Genomic DNA, 26022 nt, shown 5'->3' on the forward strand with positions numbered 1-26022 from the left:
CCCCAGAATAAGATCCTTCCAGCACAATGAAGGATCCCTCAGCATCAGATGATTCATCATCATCTACCAGCAAAACTCAAAATATTTCTCATAATTTTGGCCCTACCCCATAATATAGGCTAAGTCACTTCAAATTTAGCTCAATGACTCCTTTGTCTCTAGTTCTTTCTTTTGGCTTTCAATCTGAATTTTATTTACAACTTCAAATTCTTATGGCCAAGCCTGACAGGTCTAGTTAAATATCCAGCTTAACCCAAAGAGATAAAGATATGATTCAGGAGAACTAAAACTGGGGAGTTTGGAGCTTTAAGCTTCAGTTTATACTGAAATACTAGCAAGGCTTTCCAAGGCAGGAACCTACACACTCTCCAAAATCCCACTCCAGGAGAAAGATACCTGATGTCATGACCCACTCTCACTCCTGTTCCAGAATCTAGGAGGGAAAGGTTGGTTTGTTTTTGTTGTTTGTGTTTTGTTTTGCTTTTTTTCTTTGCTCAGGACTTTTGGCTCTCTAACCCTTGCAGAATGGCAAGCTTAAGCACTGAAGGATTTTTGCATACAAAAATTTTTCTTGTTTAGTTTGAGATAGGGACAAAAATACAATGTGACAAAGTCCAATTTTAAACACAGACTAAATATTGGCTTATTTCTTTTTCTTCTGGTTTATCCACCAATTTTGAATGAAGCAGTCGCTTTTGTCCTAACTTCATTTTCTCCTTAATCATCCAGGGATCCTGTCCTTTCCATATTACATTTCCAGTTGTTTCATTAGTGTAACCTCTTTCTGTTCATGAGTCCAGCATCAGCTCCCTCCTCCTCTCTTCAACTCTAATTGGTCTTTTTTTTTTCATCTTTTCCTACTTCAATTGATAAGGTGTCACACTCCACACCACTGAGTCTTTTTCCTCATCTCCTAACTAGAGTCTGCAAATTCATCTACAATACTTTCTCAAAGCTGTTTGCTTTCATCAACACTAATCAGCTCTCCCTTGTTGTGGTGGCCATCCTTCTCCTCTCCTACCTGTAATTCCACCCTAACCTTCTTTAATGCAGTGAATGAAATTCACACTGGAAATGCTGAATTCACTCTGCTGTTCCTCTCTGTCTCTTTTTGGCACTATTGCACTATTTCAGCATAAAGTTCAAGTTTCTCATCCTCCAAGACTCAGCATTAAAATCTCCTCCTGTTGGGCAAATACACACAGATTGCCTGACATTCTTCAGTTTCCCCAAGACCTCTCTCAGGTTTTTATGCCACAAACCTACAACAGACTCCTCTACTCGAGCACCAAAAAATATTTGGATGTTTTTTGTCTGGATAGGAGCTTCACCTCCCTTGCCAAGTGATTTCCAGGACAGAGAGCTCAGCACACACTGCACATGCATGGCAGAGTGTACAAAATGTTGTTCTGAGTGTTTTGTACCAGAAATAGGCTGGGCACCCTGGACAGGAGCAGGTTTGCTGCAGGTGCTCCTCAGCGTGAGCACCAGCACAAGCAGCCAGCTTCCCTCTGACTTCCAAGAATCTCCCACTCATGGCAAGCACAAAAACCCTCACAGACAGAAAGAAAGCCTTAAAGCTTATTTATTTCAGTTGTGTTTATACCAGTCTTAGAGGATTTTCTTGTGGGGCTCTTTAAAAGAGAGACTCTTTGCCTCAAATTCCAAATAATAAAACCTCAGAGAGACCAGTTCCCCTTTTTCCCTTTCACTCGATACAAAAATTCTCCTCCCCACAAACCTATTCATATTCATGTACTTTGGAGGGGAGAAAAAATTAGCAAAACTCTCTTTGAAATGTTCTTATGCACATAAATAACACTTTCTCTTTGCTCTTCTTGAATTACATTAGTCCTATCAAAACTAGTTCTCCAGCTAAGAGACTGTGGTTTTATCTGTTCCTTTAAGATTTAGAATTTGTTCATGAAATTTAAAATAATTTCAAGATAAAATTCAGCAACATCAAATTTTTAACACTATAATTAAACAAAAATTACTACAAGTATTTGAATTGAAGAAACTGTCACAGAAAATTGAAAATAAATTACTCTTCAAATTTAACTTATTTTTAGTGCACCTGAATTGGTTTTGCAGTTTCTAACTTGAATTTATGGCATACCTCCAAAGACTCTCAGATTAAAATATAAATCTGAAAGACACAAAGCAAAGTCATTTGGTTTTGGCTTAATTCTGACCATATAAGAATTGAGACTGGATCCTCTCATAACTGTTATATTTTGTGAGGAAATTATACCTTGCTTTGTCATCTCTCAATATGATATCCATACAGCATGATCTGTTTTACTATAAATAGTATTACTTATTCATTAAAACTACATAGAATAATATCAAAACTTAAATTAAAAAAAAAAAAAAAAAAAAAAAAAAAAAAAAAAAAAAAAAAAAAGAACCTAAAAGGGAGTTTTAAAGAATTGCTTTTATTTTTACATGCCCTCTCACACACAATGTGAAATCCTACAGGCTGTTGTCCTGGGGCTTCCAGTCCTTCCCACAATGGTGTCTAATTGCTCTTATGCACAGAGAACCCATTTGGGCCTGACTTAACCCTCCAGCCTAATATTTTGTAGCTTCATCCACCAAACCTAACTTCTCTTTGGGGAAAGGCTTCTACATGGGCATCCTGGGAGCACAAAAGGAGCAGAAACACTTCTCATATTAGGCCAAACAAGTAAGTTAAAGCCAGCATGGGGAAACATGTGCCCTCCTCTTCAGCCAGAGCCTGAACATGTTCTTACAAATAGCACATCTCCAAAATTTATGCCAAATTTCTGCTCAAATTTGCAAAAAAAATACACCAAACAGATACAATTATTCATTAGTAAACACTGTATAAATCAAAGGTCAGAGAACCAACAAGCTTCAAGTAACATGTTTTTGTAGTGGCTGTTCAAAGCAGTACAAAGCCAAGGCTTTAAAAGTAACTTAATTTCCTTAAGGTTCAGCAAAATATATCTATAGCCATAAAACACTCATATTAAATAAAGAGCACAATTCTGTACAAGCCTGTGCATCATTACAGAGACAGACTCAACACTGAAAATCAGGTAAATTACAAAACCACTCATGTTAAATGCTCACATACCTGTTGCTCCTCACAGCTGAGGTCAGCACAGTGCAAGTGGGAGCTTTTATCAGCTCTGACCCACCAGGCTGCCCCAGCAGTGACCCCAGGGCTCCTTAGGTGAAAGGGATCCCCAGAGGCACAGACCTTCCCTCCTGTGCACAAAAACCCCTTCCTGTCCAGGGACAATATCAACCCTTTCTTTCTTGGTGTACATCTCCTACATTATGTGCATTTTAGATCCAGTTTTGCCATTGGATCTTCAATTTTTACTTGAATCCAATATTATTGGTACCAAAACTACATTTCCTAATTCTGATATGAAACATTTCTGGGGTGTTATAATCTTATTTATCAACAAAAAGCTAAAATACCAAATCTTGGAACTGTCTTCACTGGAATAACAGTTAAGAACAAAATTGAGTGCAAAGATCCACCAGTAATCTCCAGACAGGGCAACTTCAGGATCCCACAGATAAACAAAACAGCAGAAAAAAAAGGCCAGCCTAACTAAAACCAGCAGCTAGACTACAAATAACAAACAGTAAAATACCTGTAGCATGGATTTACCATGAGCCAAACTCTCTGGGACTGGTGAAAGTCTGATCACTTGGTGAGTGCAGTCCCTGAACACAAAACACCTGCAGTGCTGCAGAAAAGGCAGCAGGAACATTTTCCTCAAGAATGTAGTGATGCATTTCAAGTTCAACTACACTATGAGTTTATCATTGTATCCTACTTTACTGTTTTCAACAATAAAATAATAATAAAAGAAGAGCAGTTGGATAATCACTTATACCTGATACACACCACTGATCCTCAAAAAATTTCTCTTGAAGTTAAGGTGTGCTTTCATGCCCTCCTCACTCTTATTTAAATACTTCAGCACCTAGTGCTGAAAAGTCAATATGATTTTTCAAGACTGAAATAATATGGAAAGAAATACATTTGAAACAAGCAAACTTTAACAATCTTATTTACCTAAATCTTGCCAAAGTAATTCAAGTGCCATAAAATACTTAGTCAAGGAGCTAGACAGCCTTGCTGCATAATTCATCAGCCATTTTAATCCTGTTGATGAGTATCAGGTTCTCTACAGAAATGCTTTTAAAGAGTGCTTAAGAAAAATCATTGTTAGTTAGGGAATTATGAGATGTATGACTAAGAGATAAAACAATCCAGCAAAACCCACCCTATGGCTTCTGTAATGGCAAATGATATTCATATAAAGAAAACTTATACCCCTGAAGTCATAGACAAACTGCAAATGCTAATACTTTACACAGAAATCTGAGTTAATAGCATTTACCCAGCCTTTACCTCCACTGAAAAATACTACACACAAAGAACAATTTGCTCAGTTCTGAAGTTGCTCTAAATCTCAGTTACTTGCAAGCTGAAAGCAAAAAACTGATCAACAAAAGGGAGTTGTAAACAGTTCTAATTACTGGAGAGATGTTTAGGTTTCTACTCTTTTCATATTGCCCACCCCTAAATGATTTTATGTATCAATAATGACAAAAGTAAATTACATACTTTACTAAGACTGTGAACTAAATAATAAAGTCTACAAAACACCAGAACTAAGTTCATCTGTGTAATTAGAATTTAAACATCTTGACTGTTTTTTTCCAGACAGGTTTCCCATACCTCAGTCAGTTGAGAATGTGCATAGGCAAATCAACACTAGAATGAATGAATCATGAAGAAATCTTTGATTCCTTGCTTTCATTCATTCTTTTTGTTCTCCAGCATTCATCCCTGCTCTAACAAAACCTTGGAATTGTGAGCCAGGGGCAGAGCACACACAGCCCCATCTGCACTGGGATGGGAGGGATGCTCAGAAGAGGCAAAATCTTGAGATTTCAACCCATTAACTTCTGGGAGTTATTTAATTTAATTATTTTTTAATTAATTTTATTTTTTTTTATTTTTTAAATTTAATTTTAATTTTTTAATATATTATTAATTTAATTGTTGTTAATCACATTTGAGCAGGTATTCAGACTGACTTGAAAGGGCCAAGTCATGCTCATGAGAAAATCCCATTTTCCCTATCAAAGACTGCTAGAATCTCCTCCCAGCTTTATTTATGTCCCATGTAATTTTAATTTATGTGCCAGTAACTGTCCACATCCTATGCTTGGAGAAAAAATAGTTAAAGTTCAGGAATTTCTGGGTTTCAGAACAAGAAAAGTTCAAGTGCTCAAGTCCTCAACCTTGCACATAATTTCCATGTGGCTTTATTGCTAAATAATGACTATGTGACTTTCTGAAAGTAAGTTTACTAACACAGGTTTTCTACTGGCAGTGAGGAAGTGCAATGCAGGGAATAATGAGCTTTTGTGGGACATAAATATTTTAATTTACTATTGTCTTTATCTGTTGTTATTGTAAATGCAGTATTTGCTAATATAATTTAAATAACTGAGAGACACCATCTGAAAAATTAAAATTACAGAATTAATGCAACGAATTTACTTATCCCAAGTAATCAAATGCTTGATTGGTTAGTGCCACCCACATACACACACTAAAAAAAAAAAAAAAAAAAAAAAGGAAACAAAAAGCTAATATGCACTCTGCAAACTTTCTTCACTGGAAGTTTAAAAAAATTAAATAGCACAAACATATTTTAGCAGGGTTTCCACACTTGCTACAATACAGTTGCAGTGGGGACTGGAGAAGGATGAGGTCAGTGACAGGAAGGAAAATGTGATTACCTAATTCCCATTCTGCTGCCAACTCTGACCTTTGGGTTCCATTTCAAATCCTGCTATCCTGTTACCAAAATAATATACTACAGGATGGACACTGTTTTGTTAATATGATATGTAGATTCTTAATACAAATTTTATCCTTACAGCTAAATTGCAGTTATGCCAATGATGATATATTTTTATGTGCATGTGGCACACTACTTCAGAACAGCATTTTTCTTCCCTTGACATACAAAGAGCCTGAAGAAAAAAAAAAAAAAAAAAGATTAAAAATTCAAGCTGAATTCCATGTCAGTGCTTGCAACTCGAGTTGATTTTGTACAGCAAATTCCAAATGGTCATCTTCCATTAATAGATTCTTAATAGATTCATTTGATTAATGATAAAATGTCAAAATCTTAAAAAAAAAAACAAAATTGAAGAGGGTATAAAATTCAGTCAAACAATACAGGAGCAAGATACATGGACTGAGATTTGATTTGACATTAATATTTAAAAAGTAGGAAAACCATTCCAAATGGCAGCTGTCTGTGTAAAGCAAGCCATGCAACCTTCATGGGAAATAAACGCTGAAAAAAACAAAATGAGAGCTTCTTTCCAAAAGTAAGCTGTGAAATATTGATTCCTGCTGCATGTTACTAAAAGCTGGGCATTCTAACCCTTGGTAATGATCACGAGAAGGAAAACACTGAGCTGAGATACAATCTCACATTAATTGCATGTGGAAATTGTGTTTTTTAAGCTGCCTAATTTACTGTGAAACTGGAGGGACACAAGGAGCTGAAGAGAGAGGGAAATCTATCATGTATAACTTGCTTAAATGTGGGTTTAAGTGACTCTTCACAGAGGAATTGCAAAAAGATCCTTTATGGGATAAAGGAGATAAGTAACAGGTGAATCCCCTCCAGGCCAGCTGGAACACCCAGGAGAGGATCAGCTCAGGTGCAGCTGCACCAAAATTCCCCCAGTGGTGATCACAGCACCTCTGTTGAGAACAGCTGCTATTTGTTATTGATACTTACATTCAGAGGCACTGGAGAGAAAAAGATTTGCTTGTCCATGACAGCTTCTGATCATTCTGCAAGGAGATCACAAGGAAAAAATGGCAGATATCTCCAGGTAAAAATTATCTCAAAAATGTGATGTCCTTCAATTAAATATGTGATCTTACTCCTTGCTTTCAGCTTCAAGCACTAGAAGGTTTTAAAACACTAGAAAATACAATAAAGGAAAATGTCTTCTTCAATTGAAATGTGGCCCTTCCTGTTTTCAAAAATTAACCCAGTGAATAGTCATAATTCTCTGAAATTATGAAAAAACCACAAACATCCTGTTTCAAACCTTGTGAAGAAAATATTTTAATTATTCAAGCAGAAGCTTGACTGGATTTACTGGGGGTAATTATCTCTAAGAAAACATTCTAAGCCAGGACTGATTAGAAAGTGGGAGAATTCTTCATGAGCCTTCACACACTCACTATGTCACCTACTGAATTCCTGAAAGAATCCTCATGTCAATGAATGTAAAGAGAAAAAGGTTTTGCAAAGCAACATAAACACAAAAATTACAGAGGCATTAGAACTTTGGAGGTTATTTTCAGATTTTGCTTAGAGGAACTAAATTTAGGAGCAATTTCCCTTGAAATCTATAGATCAGAGAAGTGGGTATACTAAAATCCAGTTGATAAAGGAAAAATTAATCATGAATTGCACATAGCATGCAGGATTTGTGGCAGAAGCCTGCTACTCTGCTGAGTCTATTTCAAGAAAAACATCCTCAGAAATCTCAGACAAACACAAAAGCACCTCAATCTTTTTCTTTCTCCAAACAGGTGTGAAATGCAGCTCAGCTGAAAGCTGTGCAGTTCTGACTTGCAAGTGAATTAAGCTTCAGAGAATGATAAATAAAACGTTCAGTAATGTGCTTTTGGTGTGACTGAATAAGGCATCTGGATAAAATTGAGAACTATAGGAGAACATTAAATCATTTTAAAAACATGCATGAACTTCAGAATGATGCTGTCATCACATTATTTATATTCTAGACAGACCAAAGAGCTATTATATTTCAGGTCTTTCATGGCAAAACAAAAGCTTTACACAAGTAATATTAAGTATTTAGATGCTTTCATGCAGGATTTATTAGTTCATATTTTGCCCTGTCTCTATATTTCTCTCAATTTCACCTGCATTTTTTGTCATTTTAGCTTTATGCTGTTTGGTACATTTGTTTTGTTATCTATTATCTGATGAACAATCTGAATTCACGCAGAGCTGGATATGGCTGAGAGAACTTATCCTCCCTAGATCATCAAACTAAACAAAAGCAGCAGCCAAAGAAACAGAGTAGAAAAAACCCTCAGTTCTGTACTCTTTAGACAAAAATATCTTTACACATCTTTAATGTTCATCTGAATTAACCATGTTATAGAATAGCCAACAGGAGAGGAAGTTATTTCACACAGTAAGACAAAAAATGTCTTTTGAAAGATTTTTTTCAGTACTCTTCCTTTACAAAGACATATAAACTTTCACCATAAAAATAAATGTGTAAAAGAACACATTTCATTAGAAATTAACATAATAAATTAAATTATCACAAAAAATTTAAATTCTTCTGTAATCACAATTTGTTCTTTCATCTAACTTTTAAAACTGAGGCTCTACTGAGCTTATCTCCTTGATCAGGGCAGTGCTGCTCTTTCTGGGTTTCTTATGATTGGGATTTTTACAGCATTAGCCCAAAAATTCTGCTGTTAGGCTTTACTGCATCTACCAAGGCAGAAACACTTTTCATACTTATTCAGCCTGAAATTTTCCACTTCTCCTTAACTTTTGCTCTCTTGTTCTGCCAACTATTCTGAGTACAACCATCAAACCTTTTGCATAGTAACCTTTTTTTAATTTGCTTCAGAGCAGCTAAACATACCAAGCCATCCAAATGTCAGAGAATCAACAGCTCCAGCACAAATCTTTCTCCTTTCATGGTGATCTCTGTACCAATTTAACAAACATTTGCATTATAACCACATTTGTTAATTTAGTATAAACCTACTGTTATGTAGGATTTCATCTTCTATTTAAGAAAAAAAAAAAAGCCTGTCATCAACTGAACATCTACCTGAAAAGCATCTCTGATTTAAAACCTATTTGTAGGTAAAAAAATATAAATTATATTGTAAGATTTGCATAACCAAGACTGATTCAACATACGGAAGAAATTAAATGATTGAGCTGTGGCTGTTCTTGTGTGGTTTTTGTGTGTTCTTGTGGGATTTTCTGGCACCAAGGCACAGGGGAATGAGGTTTGTCACACACCTCTGGGAAGGACTTCAGGTGATGCTCAGGCATTTCACAAGCTGTTGCTCTGATCATGTGAAAAGAGTTCTGATGACCAAGGATGCAGCAGTAAGTACAGAGGGAATAACACAACCCCAAGGTTTCCAGGAAAACTGGACTGTATCTCTTTGGGGATTTCACAGAATTCCTCAAGCAGAGCTCTTAATCATCTGACCCAAAAGAACTTTGAGAATTCCTCTCTTTGAGAAGTGAGAAATGACAGGCTCAAAATGTTCCAGTGAGCCAGAACACAGAACTGAATTAACTCCTATTCCAAAGTGTGATGACAGGGGAGACCAGAAAGATAAATTATAAAACCAGTAAAAGATTACACACCACCATCTTGTAATAGGTGTAAAAATGCACATGTATTGATTCAGCAGATGATTATTCAAGCATACAGTAATTAATCTTTATTGTGATAGAAGCAACAGAGAGGAAAGACAAAATCTGAAGCTCCTTTAAACTTATCCTATCAAATCCTTTCAGGATGCATCAAAAATTTTATGTTCATTCTGTTGGTTCAAATACTCTCATAGTGAATTATGTTTCAGGAGTCCCTACCTTTGAAACAGAAGGTAGATTTTCCAGTCCTTGTTATACATTAATTAAACCTTATGTATTTTCCTAACTAGCAGGCTATAGGAAAATTACCTTACTAGTTTTTACAATAAATGCTAAATTCTTTACTGGAGAAACCACCCACATGTAAAAGCTGCAAACACAAATGCTGACAATCAGTCTGACATCCAATCTGTTTCCAGCCTACAGCCACAGAAATAGAGCACTGAACATTCCAAAAAAAGACCACTAACACTTTTGCCAGTTTAAAGTACATTAAAACTTCTTTCATTACTCAGAAGCTTTGCCCCTGCTTGGTTCAACCTTCCTCCAACTCATTCACATGTACAATTAGAAGATAATCACCTAAAGTTTTTGTACTGGGGTTTCTAAAGGATGATAAGGCAGCAGACTGTCACTGAAATTCAAGGCATTGAGTTTTTAATAATTTTCTTTAATAGCCATTAACTGTAATTTGAGTACATCAATGACAGCAATTGAGCCATATGAATTATGTGTTGATTTCCAAATAATCAGTAATTAAAAATTGTATGATATTGTATCTCTCAGATAGGAGAAAAATAAAAAGCAAAAGGAAAGGCAAAACATTTCAACAACATGAATATTATAAAGCATGAATACTATAAAGCACCAATGTCTATTAGAATTCAAAATATCTTTGTGATACAGCATATAAAAAGGGGTTTAATGAAACAGTAATAAGATGTTTGAATAATTTGTCCTATGAACTGCAAATCACAAAACACCAGGAAGATTTATTACTCACAGAATACAGGAACATTCTGGGAGTGATAAATTCCCAAGGGACTGGGAAAAAAAAAAAAAAAAACCAAAAAAACCCCCAAAAACTTAAAATCAGACTTTAACCATTACTCAAAGCAATACAAACCCAAAAACTGGTACTACTGAAAGTGCACTGAAAGTGCTGCAGTCTGGCAAGGAAGAGGATGAAAATATCCAGGGGGAGGCTGGGGAACAACTGGCTCCCAAAGGGAGGGTGGAAAGGAGATGCAGCCAGACACTTCTCAGTGTCTGAAAATTAGGAGAGGCAATGGGCTCTATCCTATTTAAATATCAGAGAACCTGTTTCTTGAGGGGAGAATCTACCAAACAGTGGAACAGCATTTCCACTGCTGGAAACAGTGTTGTGAGTTCATGGAGATACCCCAAACCTGTCCCTGTGTACCTTCTCCTAAAACTCATCCTGCTTTGTGCAGTGGATGCATTCAGCAACACCCAGAGGGCCCCTCCAGCCTGAGTCATTCTGTGATTCCATCACACCAAATTTTTTACTGAGTGTTGGAATAATCAGCCACTTACCCTTCATCCACTACCAAACAAATGTCAAATTATTCAAGGCTCTGTGGCATGTATCTTTTAAATCTTTAAAAAGTCAGTTACAGCTCCTCCCTCTGAACCTTTGACTGCCTGTGTTACAAATTAATTAAAAAATACATGAAAGCATCAAGAAAAAATAAAAGGAAAAACCTTTTTGAGTTTATGTTTAGGGAGTGAAGTCTGTGAAGTACTGAAGTGAGAAAAGGTGAAGAGAAAAGAATTTAGACCATCTATGATAAGGAAAAGAAGAATGAAGAAAGAATGAATGAACTCAAAGATAATAATGCCAAGCTAAAATATTTTAGTTATGACACACTTGGAAATTCCAAACTCAATGATAAAGACTTTATTCTAGGATAAGGCATCTGAAGATTTAACTGAAATAACTATAAAGATCTATACATATGGATCTGTTATGACATAAAAACCTTAAATTGCACAATTCTATCCTCCTGTCTAAATATTTATAATTTATTAAAAAATGTAAGACTGCTGCTAAACAGCAAATTATGATTAAATATTGCTATTTCTTGCTATTTTCTCAGAAATTATTACTGAACCTAAAAATATAAACCTTTTAATAAGGTTTTTTTAATAAGAACTCAGAGAATAATAATTCTCTTTTGTCCAGACCAACTCTAGACACAACTTTGCTCTTACTCATAATTCCCCATGCTGGGATAGTGGTGTCTTTTTAGCATGTACTGAATGCATGGCAAACATAGGAAACTTAAAGGGGGAAAATCCTTTCATTCCAAGACTGATGCTTGCTCCTGAAGTCTTTTCAACCTCCTGCTCCCCACTGTGCTTCATTTCAGAATGCAGCTCTATCACACCACAGTCCATGGGGTAGCAGAGGGAATGTGTGTTCATCAAAACCTTTAATTGTCTGCCCTAAATTGGGCCTTTCCTGCCATGCTTGGCAGCTGAATCATAAACACAGTATTCTGTGAGCTTTTTTTAGGCCTTGGAAAGTAATGTTTTAAATCTACAGTGCACCTCAAATGTCTTTCTCTGATCAATATATATTTAAAGAGTTTTCCCTGAATAAATTAGCACTTTTGTTTCATATTTACTACTGTGCTACTTTCACTTAAGAACAAAAAAAAAAAAAAAAAAAAAAAAAGATTTTGCCTTTTCACAAGATTTCTGCTTCTCACAGATTTTTCCACATTACTAAACATTCAGTCTTGAAAACAGAAGTGAAAGTTATCTGGTGTCATAGCATTTCTCCCCTTCCCAATCTCACACATGCAGCTATTTGCATTTGAAAACACACCTTTAATGCATGGACAGCTAATTACCATGACCTTGGGTCAATGTGCAGTTTCCAGTGGCCCCACCATCACTGGAGACCACTCCAACTATTGCAGACCCTCTTTTTAATGCTTTAGATTGGATAGGGCCACTGTGAGAAGCCCGAGTACTGACAGCATGGCTAGAAATTATTCCTACTAAAATAAGAAACCTAAATTAAAAAAGAAGTGATCAATCAATATTTGGATGTATATACAGCTATATTTTTCAGGTGTAACAGAATTATATCTATAATCACATAAAAGATTTTGGTTTAAATCCTAAAAATTAAACTTGCTAAATGCTGTGAACTTGCCTATGTGGAACTGCAGAGAGAGCACATCAAGAATTTGGCTACTGACCAGATGTGACTTGGGAAAAGTTAGAGAAACTATTGAAGTTGCACTATTAAAAAAATTTGAAAATACTAAAATAAACACTTTAGGATGTGTGGAAAACAAACACTTATTTTCATAGTATCATGTGTTGTTCTGGTTTTACTTCACTCTGGTTTCCTTTGCCTCCTTCCTTTGATCTCCCCCTTTTTCTGGTCCAATCTGCCTAAATGCACAAATGTAAGCATTTCCATACAAAGATTCATCCATCTATATCTATCTATATTTGTATCTATATCTATCTATCTATCTATCTATCTATCTATCTATCTATCTATATCTATATCTATATCATCTGTATCTATATATTATCTATATCTATATTTATATCTATATTTATATCTATCTATCTATCTATCTATCTATCTATCTATCTATCTATCTATCTATATCTATATCATCCATATCTATATCTATCTATATCTATCTATCTATATCTATATATCTATCTGTCTATCTATCTATATCTATATATCATCTATATATATCTATATCTATATCTATATCATCTATATCTATATCTATATCTATATATCATCTATATCTATATCTATATATCTATCTATATATCTATATATCTATATATCTATATCCATATCTATATCTATATCCATATCTATATATCTATATATCTATATATCTATATATCTATATATCTATATATCTATATATCTATATATCTATATATCTATATATCTATATCATCTATATCTATATCTATATCTATATCTATATCTATATCTATATCTATATCTATCTATCTAATCTACATCTATCATCTACATCTAATATTTATGTGTGTATGGAAATGCCCGAGTTCTCTCTGCTCTCACTAACTTTCCCGGAGAGCCCTGCCATGAAGAGAGGCAAAGGGGAGAGAGAGGAGCCCTCTCTCTGCAGCCCCTCTGCTTGCCCAGCTTCTCCTCCCTGTGATGCCAGGCTGAGGGCACAGATGCCAGCTGAGCCAGGGGTTTTGCACTGATGGCATCTGCCTCCTTGGCACACCACTGATATTCCTGTTGGCTCCTGTGCCCCTGCCCTGGGGCTGTTAATGGCTTAAGTTGGTGATAGGATGTTGTCTGAGCCTTTCTTTTAACTCACCTTTGATTCTACTCAGTTTCTGTCAGAGTAAAGCTGCTCTTCACCCTCCTGAAACCTTTGTGCTTTAGCTGGCATATGTGATGATGTCATTTTGGATGGTCCTGTTGTGCTAATGGATGATTTGGATAGGGAAAACCACTTCTTTGTATATTTTACACTTTAAAAATTATGTCTGCCAAAACTTATTAACACAAATACTTTATTCAAGGACACTTTTTTTTTTTGGTGATCCTAAAAAAAAAAAAAAAAAAAAAAAAAAAAAAAGAGCTAAAACTATGCAAATACCATAACCATGATAAAAAGGAAGCATTATCAAATTCTGATTCTATTTCATTATAACTCCTTTCATTCCAAAACAAAATAAGTATCCTTCTCTATATACTGCAGGAAATGTTGATGCAAATTTTATAGTTTAAAACAAGTCAGTGAGCTGCTTGAACACATCACAAAAGGTAACTCCAATGGGCTTATCTCACAACAACACGGTTTCTAGTCTAGAAATATCAGTTTATATGACAGTAATTACTAAAACAGATGGGCAAGGAGCCAAAAGGAGGCATCACATCGACAGTGGGCTGAATGCAACTGGGAGCTATGGAGCAGAAAGGAGCTGTGCCAGATTGTGTGGCAGCTGAGAGTCTCATTGGTGACCATTTGCTGTGCAATATCAGACACATCTGAAAAATTATGCATTCCCCATTGATTTCATGCTAAAATGGTAGAGAGGAAAAAAAAAAAAAGCCTCTGTCTGATCTTGAACACAGTACCTGCTGACAAGTTCCTTCCTCTGAGTACTCAGGATTTTCCTCCTTGCACTTCCATGTTCCTATCTGCCATTCACAAGACTGGCTGCACATTTTAGATCCACACTGTCAGGTGTTACATGAGTGGCAGTCAAAGCAACAGAGGTCTGCAGACAGAATTAACCAATAGTTTAAAATATTCCTAAAACTTAGCCAAAAAAAAAACCCCACCACATATATCTTCCCTTCAGGAAATCTATTTAAAAATACTGGTAAAATATAGGTAAGCAGCACTTTGGTAAAATGAACAGAAAAAAAATCTGTGTTGATTATTAGAAATACTCCTTACAGATTGTTAGAAATACTGTTTGTTAGAAATATTCTTTGTATTGATTGTTACAGACTGTATTGATTAGAAATACATTATTGATTGTTAGAAATACTGTCTGTATTGATTGTTATAGTCTGAATTGATTGTTAGAAATATTCTGTGTGCTGATTTTTAGAAATATTGTATTGATTGTTAAAAATATTTTTGCATTGATTTTTTGAAAAATATTGTATTTAATGTTAGAGATACTATCTGTAGTGACTGTTAGAAATACTCTGTAATGATTGTTAGAAATACTGCCTATATTGATTGTTAGAAATATTCTTTGTATTGATTTCTGGAAATACTGTCTGTATTGATTTTTTGAAAAATATTGTGTTTATTGATAGAAATACTATCCATATTGATTTTTAGAAATACTCTCTGTGTTGATTGCTAGAAATACTCTCTCTATTCATTGTTAAAAATAGTTTCTGTATTGATTTTTAGAAATACTCTATTCATTGTTATAAATACTAGGCTTCCATTAATAAGATAGATTTAAGCAAAGGAATAAACTGATCAGAATTGTTTGTTTGCAACCAGATGACTTGCTGTTCTCTTTTGCTTCTGGCATTCTTTGCTCCTCTTAGAGGCCCAAATACAAACCCCACAGAAACAGAGCCTGTGTGCAGAACACAGCTTGGGGTGGGCACTCCTCTGAATGGACAGACAGATCTCTGAATTTCACTATAGAGCTGGTCTTTTTAGAGTAGAGTCTTCTTCTCCTTCTTACCCTTTCTACCATGCTTATCCCATAGAAATCTTATGCTGTGAAAAACAGCTTTTAATTATCTCATTGTATGGAAGTTGCTGTTTGGAGATGGATGGTGCATAAGCGCTAATATTTAATTTCTTGTGGTCTGAGTAAAAAACTTAGGTACAAAAGTGAAGGAAAGGTTGCTGGCTGGATAGTAAAGGAAATAATTGGTTTGATGTGAGAAACATCTCACATCAGAATTGAGAAGAGACAAGCAATTGACTGAAAATATCCAGTGGAAATGAATCAAGTGGAGAACATTACCAGGAGCAAGATGTCCCAGCATCATCTCAGCATCCAAGATGAGTGTGGTTCCCAGGACTCCATGACTCTGGGATTCCCCAAAGCTGTAACTCTGGGATTCCATGGCTCTGTGACCTCAGGGATGGACTCCAGGGCTGTCTCCAGGGCAGGGATGGAACATTGGTGCCAGCAGGAGGGTGGCAGGGCAGGGGCACCAATAGCTGAGAGGCAACTGCTGGTGCTGCTGGTGCTGGCACTGCTGCTGCTGGTGCTGGCAGTGTCCTGGTGTGGCTGAGCTTTGGCATCTGCAGCCTGGGAGCTCCTGGGAGCTCAGGGCAGAGCCCCCTGAGCCAGCTTGGCATTGCAGCTGAGCACTGACACAGAGAACACAGAGGGTGCCCACAGAGTGCTCAGAGCAGGTCTGTGGCAGGCAGGAAGGGACAGTGGGTGGGTGGGTGGATGGATGGATGGATGGATGGATGGATGGATGGATGGATGGATGGATGGATGCCCTGGAATCCCCTGCCCAAGGCTGCCACGGGAAGAGCTTTGGGAGGGCAAGGGAGCCTCAGTCTGACACTAGACCCCTCAAGGAGCCAGGTGCCCACGCTGAGCAGGATCCCATCAGGCTCTGGCTCAAGACAGAGGCAGGGTCAGCAGTGGTGGGAGCAGCTGGAATGCAGGGCTGTGCATTCTGTCTCCCTGGCACATCTGGCAACACCTGGCCAAGGTCTCCATTGTCTGTGCAGCCAGCTTGGGGGGCCCTTCCTCTCCTCCCCCTGCCTGGGGCACTGGGCTTGGTCTCTGCTGCCATCTGCAGTGCTGAGCTTCTCTCTCTCACCCCTGGCTGCTCAGGGTTGTATCCCTGTGTCCCACACCTGGCTCCCCTTCCTCCTCCCCACGTGCTCCTGGAGCCTCTTTGGGCAGCTGCCTGTTGGAGTCAGTGAGTCAGGGGTCCCTCTGAATTCTTCAGAGAGAAATCAGAGCACAGGGATTGCATTAAAGCCTTTGGATGGACTGAAGCATTTGGAACCTGTAGCACCAGAAGTGTCCTCAGGAGAACCTCTGGCCTCCAGCCTTTGAGCAGGGCTAGCCAGGACACCAGACCTTTTCTTCCAGGACAGAGCTGCTTTTTCTTCTCTTCCTGAGCCAACAGAGGCTGAATGTCAGCTCTTTCCTCCCTTCCCTCTCTCCCAAGGATGGATCAGCCATGGCTGCAGGACAGAGCTGCTTTCCCTTCTCTTCCTGAGCCAACAGAGCTGAATATCAGCTCTTTCCTCCCTTCCTTCTCTCCCAAGGAACGATCATGGCTGCAGGAATCCTCGAGATGTACCTGGTGCTGATGGCCATTGTCAGCATGAACCAGCCCTCTGGGAAGAGTGGAAGCACTCCTGAGGAGGAGGAAGAAATCGTGCAGAGGATGAAGGAGCGGGAGGTGACGCTGCGGCAGCACCAGCTGTGCCTGGAGCAGGAGATTGCAGAGCTGGAAGCCAGGCAGGAGGCTGTGCAGTGGCCTCTGTGGGACCTGGAGACAAAGGTCCCAGGGCACAGCTGCACAGTGATGTGCTTGGTGGTCCCTGTGGTGTTCATGGTCTGGAGTCAGCCCAGGAATGAAGCCCCAGGGGAGCGCAGGGAAGAAGAGCCCGAGCTGAGGCTCCTGAGCAGAGCCTGGAGAGGAGTGGCCTTCCTGAAAAAGCCCTTTGTGCTGCTCAGGGCCATTCCCATCCCCGTGGGATTTTTAGAAATATTGTACTGATTGCTGGAAATACTGTCAGTATTGATGGCTAGAAATACTGAACTGATTGTTAGAAATAGGGTCTGCATTGATTGTTAGTCTGAACCCATTGTTAGAAATATTCTTTGCACTAATTGTTAGAAATATTCTTTGCACTGACTTTTAGAAATATTGTATTTATTCTTAGAAATACTGTCTGTATCGGTTGTTAGAAATACTCTTTGTATTGACTTTTTGAAAAATATTGTATTTATTGTTAGAAATACTATTGCTGACTGTTAGAGATGCTGTATGTTGATTGCTAGAAATACTGTCTGTATTCACAGCTAAAAATAGCCTCTGTATTGATTATTAGAAATATTCTCTGTATTCAAAAGAATACAGAATACAGAGTCAAAAGAAAAATTATCCCTAAAATGACTAAAGAAATGCAAAGTAAAGAACTCCTTAACTGAATCCTGTTGCTATCTGATGTTTGTTTTTTGGTTTTATTTTTTTTTCTTCCATTAAGAAGTTCACACTAAACTTTTATTTTAATCTTTCTGCTGACTAGTCAACCACTGTACATTTTAGAAAATGCGTTTTTCTAATTATTAGAATTGGCTATCATTATGAAGAATACTAAAAATCCAGCTGATTTGATTTAGATCAATATTCATATGAATTAATTTGCAATTGTTAAGACTAGAACAGTAACAATAATCTTCAGTCCAATCTGCTGTCTAATGATGTTATTGAGATTTTGAACAACTTTTAATAAAGAAATCTTTTGGATACAAAGGCATTGGCACTTCCTTCTGAATCTCTCACCAGGCTGTTCAGGTGGGCAGCCTTGCAATTAATCTTAGGAGTTCATTCCTTTTCCAAACATCCCTGCCTGTTGACTCCTACAGAAAAGTGCTCATCCACTCACTTGGTTACACTAATTACACAGAGCAGATAAAGCCAAGGAAATCTGTGAGGCACCAGAGACTCCATTAGTTTTCTGTGTAAATTCCAAACGTGTTGCATTAAACAGGAGGCACACAGCTGACACTGGTGGGTCCCTGGCCAGGGTGTGAGTTCAGCTGGAGCCACCAGCAGCTCTCAGATGGTTTCTCTGCCTCCCAGAGCTGTGGGGGCAAGGGGGAGGCTGTAAAACACTGCAAACTTCCATCAGACTTTCCCACCTGGAGCATTTCTGTGTGTTAAACTACATGGGGTTACCTTGGATTAGCAGCACCACAAAAGCAAAGAAGGTTATGAAAAAGTCAGAGTGGGGCAAACAAAGAGCAGGGGTGGGGTGGGAAAGGACAAGGCAAAGGGAGAAGAGTAAATTATTTACAGTGTAGAATAGTTTAGATTTACCTGGACTTCTTTACATTGACCTCTGACTGCAACTATATTTCCTCTTGTTTTTTTCCTTCACAACACCTAAAAAGCAGCCCAGAGATGAACTAAATAATTATTGTGCACACTTCACCGTTGTCTCAGTTCCAACAAAACTTGATACCATTCCAGAGTCCAGATTTTTCTTGAAGAAAGTGATCTTAAATTCTTACAACTTAGCAAACATGTATGATATATTATACACTTTGCCCAAATTAAAAAATGTCCCCTGCATGTGCCAATGTACTCTCTGTATGAGGCACAGTTTTCATTCTGCATAAATTGAAAGCAAGCTACTTTTTAAAGGTGAGGAAACAGAGGTCTGAGGAAGAACTGTCAGTGTGAGCAGAAAAATCCCATACTCACCTGAATCACTGCATGCAGACAAATATTTCAATTTTTGTGTGCATGTAAACTTGGCACTGTTTCACAGAATGTCAATTTTGTCAATTAAAAAATGCTAAATTAGCAGTTTGGACAAGAATTTGGAGAATAATTTGCATACACATGTGTGTATATACATATATATACACACACATGTTTACCTGCATGAAGGAAAAAATCCCTTGCATAAATCAGTGGCTTGCAGGAGAGTGAAATAGTGAAGATTGTTTGCTGCCTTCAGTCAGTTAAAAAGATTGAAATAAAATATTGTTAAAAAGCAAGAATTAATCTTCAGCTGACAACATTAAGCTCATCAGTACAGTGAATTTTTCATTAACCTAAGAAGGAAAAAAAAAAAATGCACATATACAAAGAAATATATATATATTAATCTAGAACTCTGTAAATCCACAATTAAATCTGGTTAAGTTTAGAGGACAACAAAGTGATAACCAGTCTGTATTTTCTCTAATGATACAAAGTCATTCAAAAGAAGAGATTAAAAGGAGGCAACTGAATATTTCAAGCAACTGCAAAATCAAAGTGACAAAACAATTTGGAAGCTCTGCTCTGGCTCTTGAAGGAGCTTGGTGCACCCAAAAAAAGAAGGGAGACATCTCTCACACTGGGAAATCAAATTTTTACCTGAGGAAAATCCCAGTTTAAGCAAAGCAAAGACTGTATGAGCACTTATTGATCCTGTGTGTTAAGGAAACAATTTCCAAGAGAGAACAATTCTGCTAAGGAACTGAAAAGGGAAATATTATATAACAGAAACCCCACAGTCCCTTGAGGTGGGACTTGCTCCAGGAGAAAATATGCAAGAATGAGCCATTATGAAAACTATTTATTAGCAAAAAACTGTTAAAATCAGCTGTTCTAAACTGTCTGCTTGATCATGTCCATAGCTTTAGGAACTCTTAGAGTACCAAAGCTCCTGAATGGAAGCACAAAGGCAGGGAGCAGCACAGGCAGCTGTCACTGCCCCAAAGCAAGGCCAGCAGAGTGACTCTGCTGGAAATATTCTGTCACATTGTGGGTTGTTAGTGGGAAGGCAGAAATCACAGAGAACCTTGAAAGGTTCACTGAGCACTTTGGGGTTTGCTGTGTCTCCTAGGATGGCTGAAGAGAGGGGAAGGAGGAAGCAGATCCATGTTTAGAGCAGCATTAACAACAGAGTCTGTTTAGATCATCCACCTTTCCTCCACAAAAATAATTGTTACATGCTAAACAACATCAAAGTCTCAGCTGTGAAGCAAATAATCATAGAAATAACCACACAGAAATGCTTTTGCATTTTTGCATTTGTTCATCTGTGTTGGTGGGTTATTGTTCATTTAGAACAGTCATTTGGCTTTCTCTTTTTCACTCCTCAAGTCCTCTTGGGTCTGCCCTCATTTGTTCTCTTTCTGTGAACTTGGATTAATGGTATAGTACTGATTAAGTTCACTAAATCTTAGAAATTATATTATTAGGATTTTTTTTTAAATCTACATAGCTAATTACAACCTGAAAAGCATACATGCTTTTTATTAAAAGGTGAAGAAATAGTATCTTACTGAAAGCCATTGCAATTCTGGTTTTGTCCAAAAGCACCATCACACCAAGAAAACCAGGAACAAAGTAATTATTTGCATGTAAACCTCATAAAAAGGCAATAATCTAGATGGAATATCCACAGTTTAATATATAAAAAGTTATTAAAATATTAAAATATAATTAAAATGAAAATATTTAAATGTAATCACTGGGCACTTATAAGACAGTTCACAAATGTATGCAAATTACTGAGGCTTTATTTATTTATAAACAAATATGTTCACATACACCAATGTAATCTAAAAAGATATTAAAACAACATGAAATAATCTCAGTACAATAATTTTATCCATTGGCTCCACGCAACTTTTTGTTCATAACACCAATAAAAGGCAGGAAAAATAATCACTATATTCCTCACCTGTAAACAAATTCACTTAAATAAAGTGAAAATAAAATGAAAATTTTCATCCACTTGATGAAACACATATTCCATTCATAACTAAATAAGAATGTCTATGTGAACCGTGGGGTAAAATGTTTGTATTTCCATTCATGTTATGGACTGGGAACGTGTTTCTGTGACTGCCAGAACGAGGGGTTTGAAAGTGAGTGATGCTGCAGGACTTAGAGCACCTGGAGAAAGGTCAGAGGTGCTGACCCTGCTGGAATGAAGTCTATCAACAAACAAGGGCTCGACTGAATCACATTTCATTGAGTCATACCTGCAAACGTGGCTCCAGCAGAGCTCCAGGACCCTGCACACGAGCAGAAATGCAAAGAGACATTCTCAAGAGCTGGGGCAAATGCTGGGGATGACTTTCCCTGGCTTGCACCAGGCTCTGCCATTAGAGTGCTTTAGCTTCCATTAAGTTGTCACTTCCCTGAGCTGCCAGCTTTGCAAGGGGGACGATTGGTTGTGACAGAGCCATGGCCTGTCACATGCACTCACAGTTCAGTGGGAATGAGCAGGAAAACCCCCAGAGCTGATGGATCTGTTGGAGATTGGAGCTGGCACCTACACTGCTTATATGTACAGAGCAAGGTAATTAATAAGCTCTAACCTGTCCACATTAAGCACCTCATATTAGTTGAATAAACTTAATTCAAGGTACACAAATGTAAGACGTACAAAACTCTTCTTTCATTGGATTTTGAACATTAAATTTGTTTAATTAGCCCTTATTGATTATGACAGCTTTGTAACAACAACATCTAGTTCATAAATATTTTAAATACATAAGAATTGCCACACTGGCCAAGAGAAAAGGCTGATCTAGTCCAGAATCACAAATCCTTAAAATATAACCCTGCAGCTAGTGACTCCTGAGCTTCCTGAGCCACAACTTGTACACAGCCACTGGATCCACCCTGCTTGATCCCAGATAAATTCTAAGTGCCACAATCCTCCTCCATGTGTAAAAAGTACTTTGTTATGCTAATATTGAACCTGCTGCCTGACAATACCACTGAGTACTAATTTTTATGCTGCAAAACATTCCATTTTCTTTGAAGTATTTCTTATTGTCTAGGCCTCTCTTTTCATTTATCTGTCATCATTCCAAACTCAAGAACCCTAATCTATTTAAGATCTCACCTAACAGAAGATATTTTGTACTTCTACCTATTGGACATAAGTGTGGTCAGAGCTATGCTTGCTGCACAAAGCATGAATGCAAGAAGGATTCCAGCATTCAAGATCTCCACATCATTCCAGTTTTCTATCACAGAAATTATGACCATCAGTCTTTAATACATTCATTGCAATTCATGTTTTCTTGATAACAGTTAACAAGTTATTAATTATATTTTATCCTTGGCTAGATCCAATAAAGGAACTTTGTACAACCTGAAGACAAATGGTTTAATTTAGTTTGCTGGTTTGGGCTGGGAGAGAGTTAATTTTCTCCCCAGTAGATAGTATGGGGCTGTGGTTTGGAGTTGTGCTGCAAACACAGGAATCTCTGATAAGAGAGGGAAGTTGTTGTCACTGCTGAGCAGAGCTGACACAGAGCCAAAGCTGCTTCTGCTCCTCACCCAGCTGGCCCAAGGAACATTCCAGAACATCTCCTGCCACACCAGCAGCTGGAGCTGGAGAAGGAGGATGGGGGGATGCTTGCAGTGATGCTGTTTCTCTTCCCAAGCCACTGCTCCATGTGGTGGGGCCTGGCTGCCTGGGGTGGCTGAACGGGGGTGCCAAGGGCAGTGGGGATGAATTCCTTGCTTTGCTTTACCTGTTGAAGTGTCCTCATCTCAGCTTTGGGGATTTTCCTCCCTCCCAGGGCAGCAGTGGGGGCACTCTGTGAGCAGCTCTGTGGTCCTTAGTTACTGGCAGGGGTTAAACCACAACCCTTAAGTAATATTTTACCTCTTTACAATCTTGGAGAAATGAAACACTGAAGAGAGCAAATGATTTCCTGAAGCACAAGTCAGTTAGAGAATCATCACAAAAGTAGGATGTAAGTAGTTTCTTCTTAGAAATCCTCATGGAGGGGCTTGTCCTTTCTCTCCCAGTGCATCCACACTCATCTTCCCTGCTGGAGCTCAGTGGTCCTTCTGGATTACAGATCTTCTGGAATTGCTCTACTGGGCTGCAGCAGGAGGCACTTGGGCCACAAAGGGTGGCAGGAAAAAGCACACAGTGCCAAAAGGGAGGAAGCTGGGACAGAAGAGACAGTGCAGTGCTGGGGTGGCAAGAGCCAGAGCAGGGGCAGGGCAGAGCCAGCTGGCTGCCAGAGAGGATGGACTGGGAACAGCCAGGCAGTCCTGAACCACAGCAGAGACTTGGCCCAGCACTGAGGACACAACTGACTCATTAAGCATTTTTGAAGGACAAAATCTAGGTTAGGAAAAGGTTAGGCAATATAAAGATGTGTAAGAAGAATACACAAAAAAAAGACTAGAGGTGATTAGAGGCTGAAGAAAAATAAAAAAAGAAGAGATGTAGAGGGGAGGTAGTAAAAAGACAAAAAAAAAAAAAAAAAAGAGAAAATATTGATTAAGTAACTACTCAGCAATATATGTCTTAACACAGAATAGAAGGACTCCACCACAGTCACAATAAACTGTCTCTAGCTGGGTTTGCATATTAATTTTCTTTGTTGTACAGTTATTGGATACTTCTGGTTTCACCTTTAACATTCCAAGTGGAGGGACACATAATTCTCTGGTGTGATGATAACTGAGAGCAGGCATGACCATTACAGAGGTCAATTCAGCAAGTTTGGCACAACCTTTATTGACTTCTAATTGTTACTTTTAGCTTTACCATGTTTTGCTGCCTTAATCACAATTCTGAGGTGTTTTAAGATGCTGAGGCTCATAAATAAATCTTGGTGATTTGTTCACATATAATGTGAAATGATATGCTGGATCTAACCTCAAGCAATACTTGGGCTGAAATAAAATAATAAAAATTTATTTTTGTCAAAATTCAAATAATTTAGAATGAACAAAAAGTGAAGAAGATGTATTATTTTCTTATATAAAGACATTCTAAGCTAGCTGGTGCCACTGATCAGTCAATTATTACATACACTTTGATCTAAATGATGCTGGCCTTCTAATTTCCACTGCCTGTTAATTTTTTCTTTATAAATTGCCTTCACAGGTTTGGAGTTTTGCATTCTCCACAAACTCAGTCTTACTCAGAAGGCTTTTAGGATAATTCTGCTTGATGAAAGAATCTTTTGAAAAAAATGGAACCTGAACTGCTCTGAATTTTCTACACCTACGCCTCAAGGTAAACAGAATACTTCACATAAAGCACAGAAAAATTCCACCTGTTTACTTCCCTGCTATTGTTATTATTAGGACTTTGGGATAACTGGAAAAAATCAAGGTTGAGTGATGTCTCACCTTGCCAGATACTTGTGCTACTTGGAATCAGCATCAGAGAAAAATTAGTCAAGTTTTCATTAAGAGTAAATAGGTCCAGAAATAGCTGAAAAAATGAGTTCTGACAAACTTGGTAAAGTAGCAAGCAGTAAACTGCTTTTTTTCCCCCATATTTGTTCTAAAGTGCTTGTTACTTTCTTTAAAGTGCCTAATAGCTGCAGTGAAAATACGATTTATTTATTAACAAGCAGTATTTCCATTGTTTGACAGGCTCTCTACCCCAACCCCCCCCCCCCAAAAAAAAACCCTCAAAACTTTCAACTAAGCTCATCAATTACTCTTAACACTCTAAATAGTTGGCAATGTTTACACAACATCCTTTCAGAGTTATTCAGCTCGATCTTGCAGCTCATTAAAAGGATCTCTATTTATTTGCTGTGTGTTACAGTTCTTCACTTTGGCACAACACACAAAAAGGAAGCCAATTTTACTTTTCCCTGTGGTGTTAATTGGTGGAGCATGCTGCCTGCCTCTTCATTAATTATGTCAATGTGTATGAAACTTTCATTTTCATGGCAGTGTATTAACAAAGCTTTGCAACCAGGCAGACAACAAGCCAGCAAACTCCAGTTTAGAAAAAGTGGGTAATGAAGGCTAGCAGTGGCCAGAATATAATATTTATTTCAAAAGCAGCTTTTTTCCTCCTTATCCCTTTCAGAAAACATCTAAAGCAAGCACTTACTGAGGTAAACAAGATCAACTTTGCTGCTGAAAGTAAATAAATCTCCATATAACACACAGATAATGGATCTGGAAACACTATAACTCCACAGAGCACAAAGAATGAGAGAAGGACCTTTAGCCCAGCTGAAATGGTTTTGCTCCTAAAACCATTTCCAGATAATTTACTGATCTCATCCCATCAAGTGTACAGAAATCACTCACTGCTTGATAGCTCACTAAACACTGGGGCTTTGTCTAAAGACAAAACTACCACCAGCACAGCAAAAACAGGCACTGACCATATGAAATTCCTCTGGATGCCTTTAGCCTGTTTCTGTTTACTAACTGTAAGTGTGGGTAAAAGACTAATACTGAGCTTTTCTCACTACTTTTTTTTTTTTTTTTCCCCTAAAAAAAAAAAAAATTAAACAAAGAGAAAAAAAAATTTGATGAGCTCTCCATGACTTC

At 37.7% G+C, this 26022-nt stretch overlaps 2 protein-coding genes across 19 annotated transcripts in view; one reads left to right on the forward strand and one right to left on the reverse strand.

Annotated features, from left to right (window-relative positions):
• RBFOX1 (RNA binding fox-1 homolog 1) overlaps positions 1 to 26022 on the reverse strand; it is a 1071989-nt gene that overhangs the window by 258050 nt on the left and 787917 nt on the right. The window contains exon 1 of one of the 18 annotated variants that reach the window (XM_056503474.1): positions 6825 to 6874. The exons of the other annotated variants lie outside the window; for them this stretch is intronic. Within the exon in view, the coding sequence (XP_056359449.1) occupies positions 6825 to 6863 (39 nt within the window). The 5' untranslated portion in view covers positions 6864 to 6874. Of the gene's footprint in view, positions 1 to 6824; positions 6875 to 26022 lie in introns of those variants that run through there. 18 annotated transcript variants of the gene reach the window in all.
• LOC130259305 (inositol 1,4,5-trisphosphate receptor-interacting protein-like) lies at positions 16138 to 18486 on the forward strand. Its single transcript, XM_056503485.1, has 2 exons — positions 16138 to 16387; positions 17267 to 18486. Exon 2 carries the CDS (start codon positions 17275 to 17277, stop codon positions 17722 to 17724), a length of 450 nt encoding a protein of 149 aa, XP_056359460.1. The 5' UTR covers positions 16138 to 16387; positions 17267 to 17274; the 3' UTR covers positions 17725 to 18486.

The sequence above is a fragment of the Oenanthe melanoleuca genome, chromosome 14, assembly GCF_029582105.1.
Source record: "Oenanthe melanoleuca isolate GR-GAL-2019-014 chromosome 14, OMel1.0, whole genome shotgun sequence".
Taxonomy (NCBI): Eukaryota; Metazoa; Chordata; class Aves; order Passeriformes; family Muscicapidae; genus Oenanthe; species Oenanthe melanoleuca.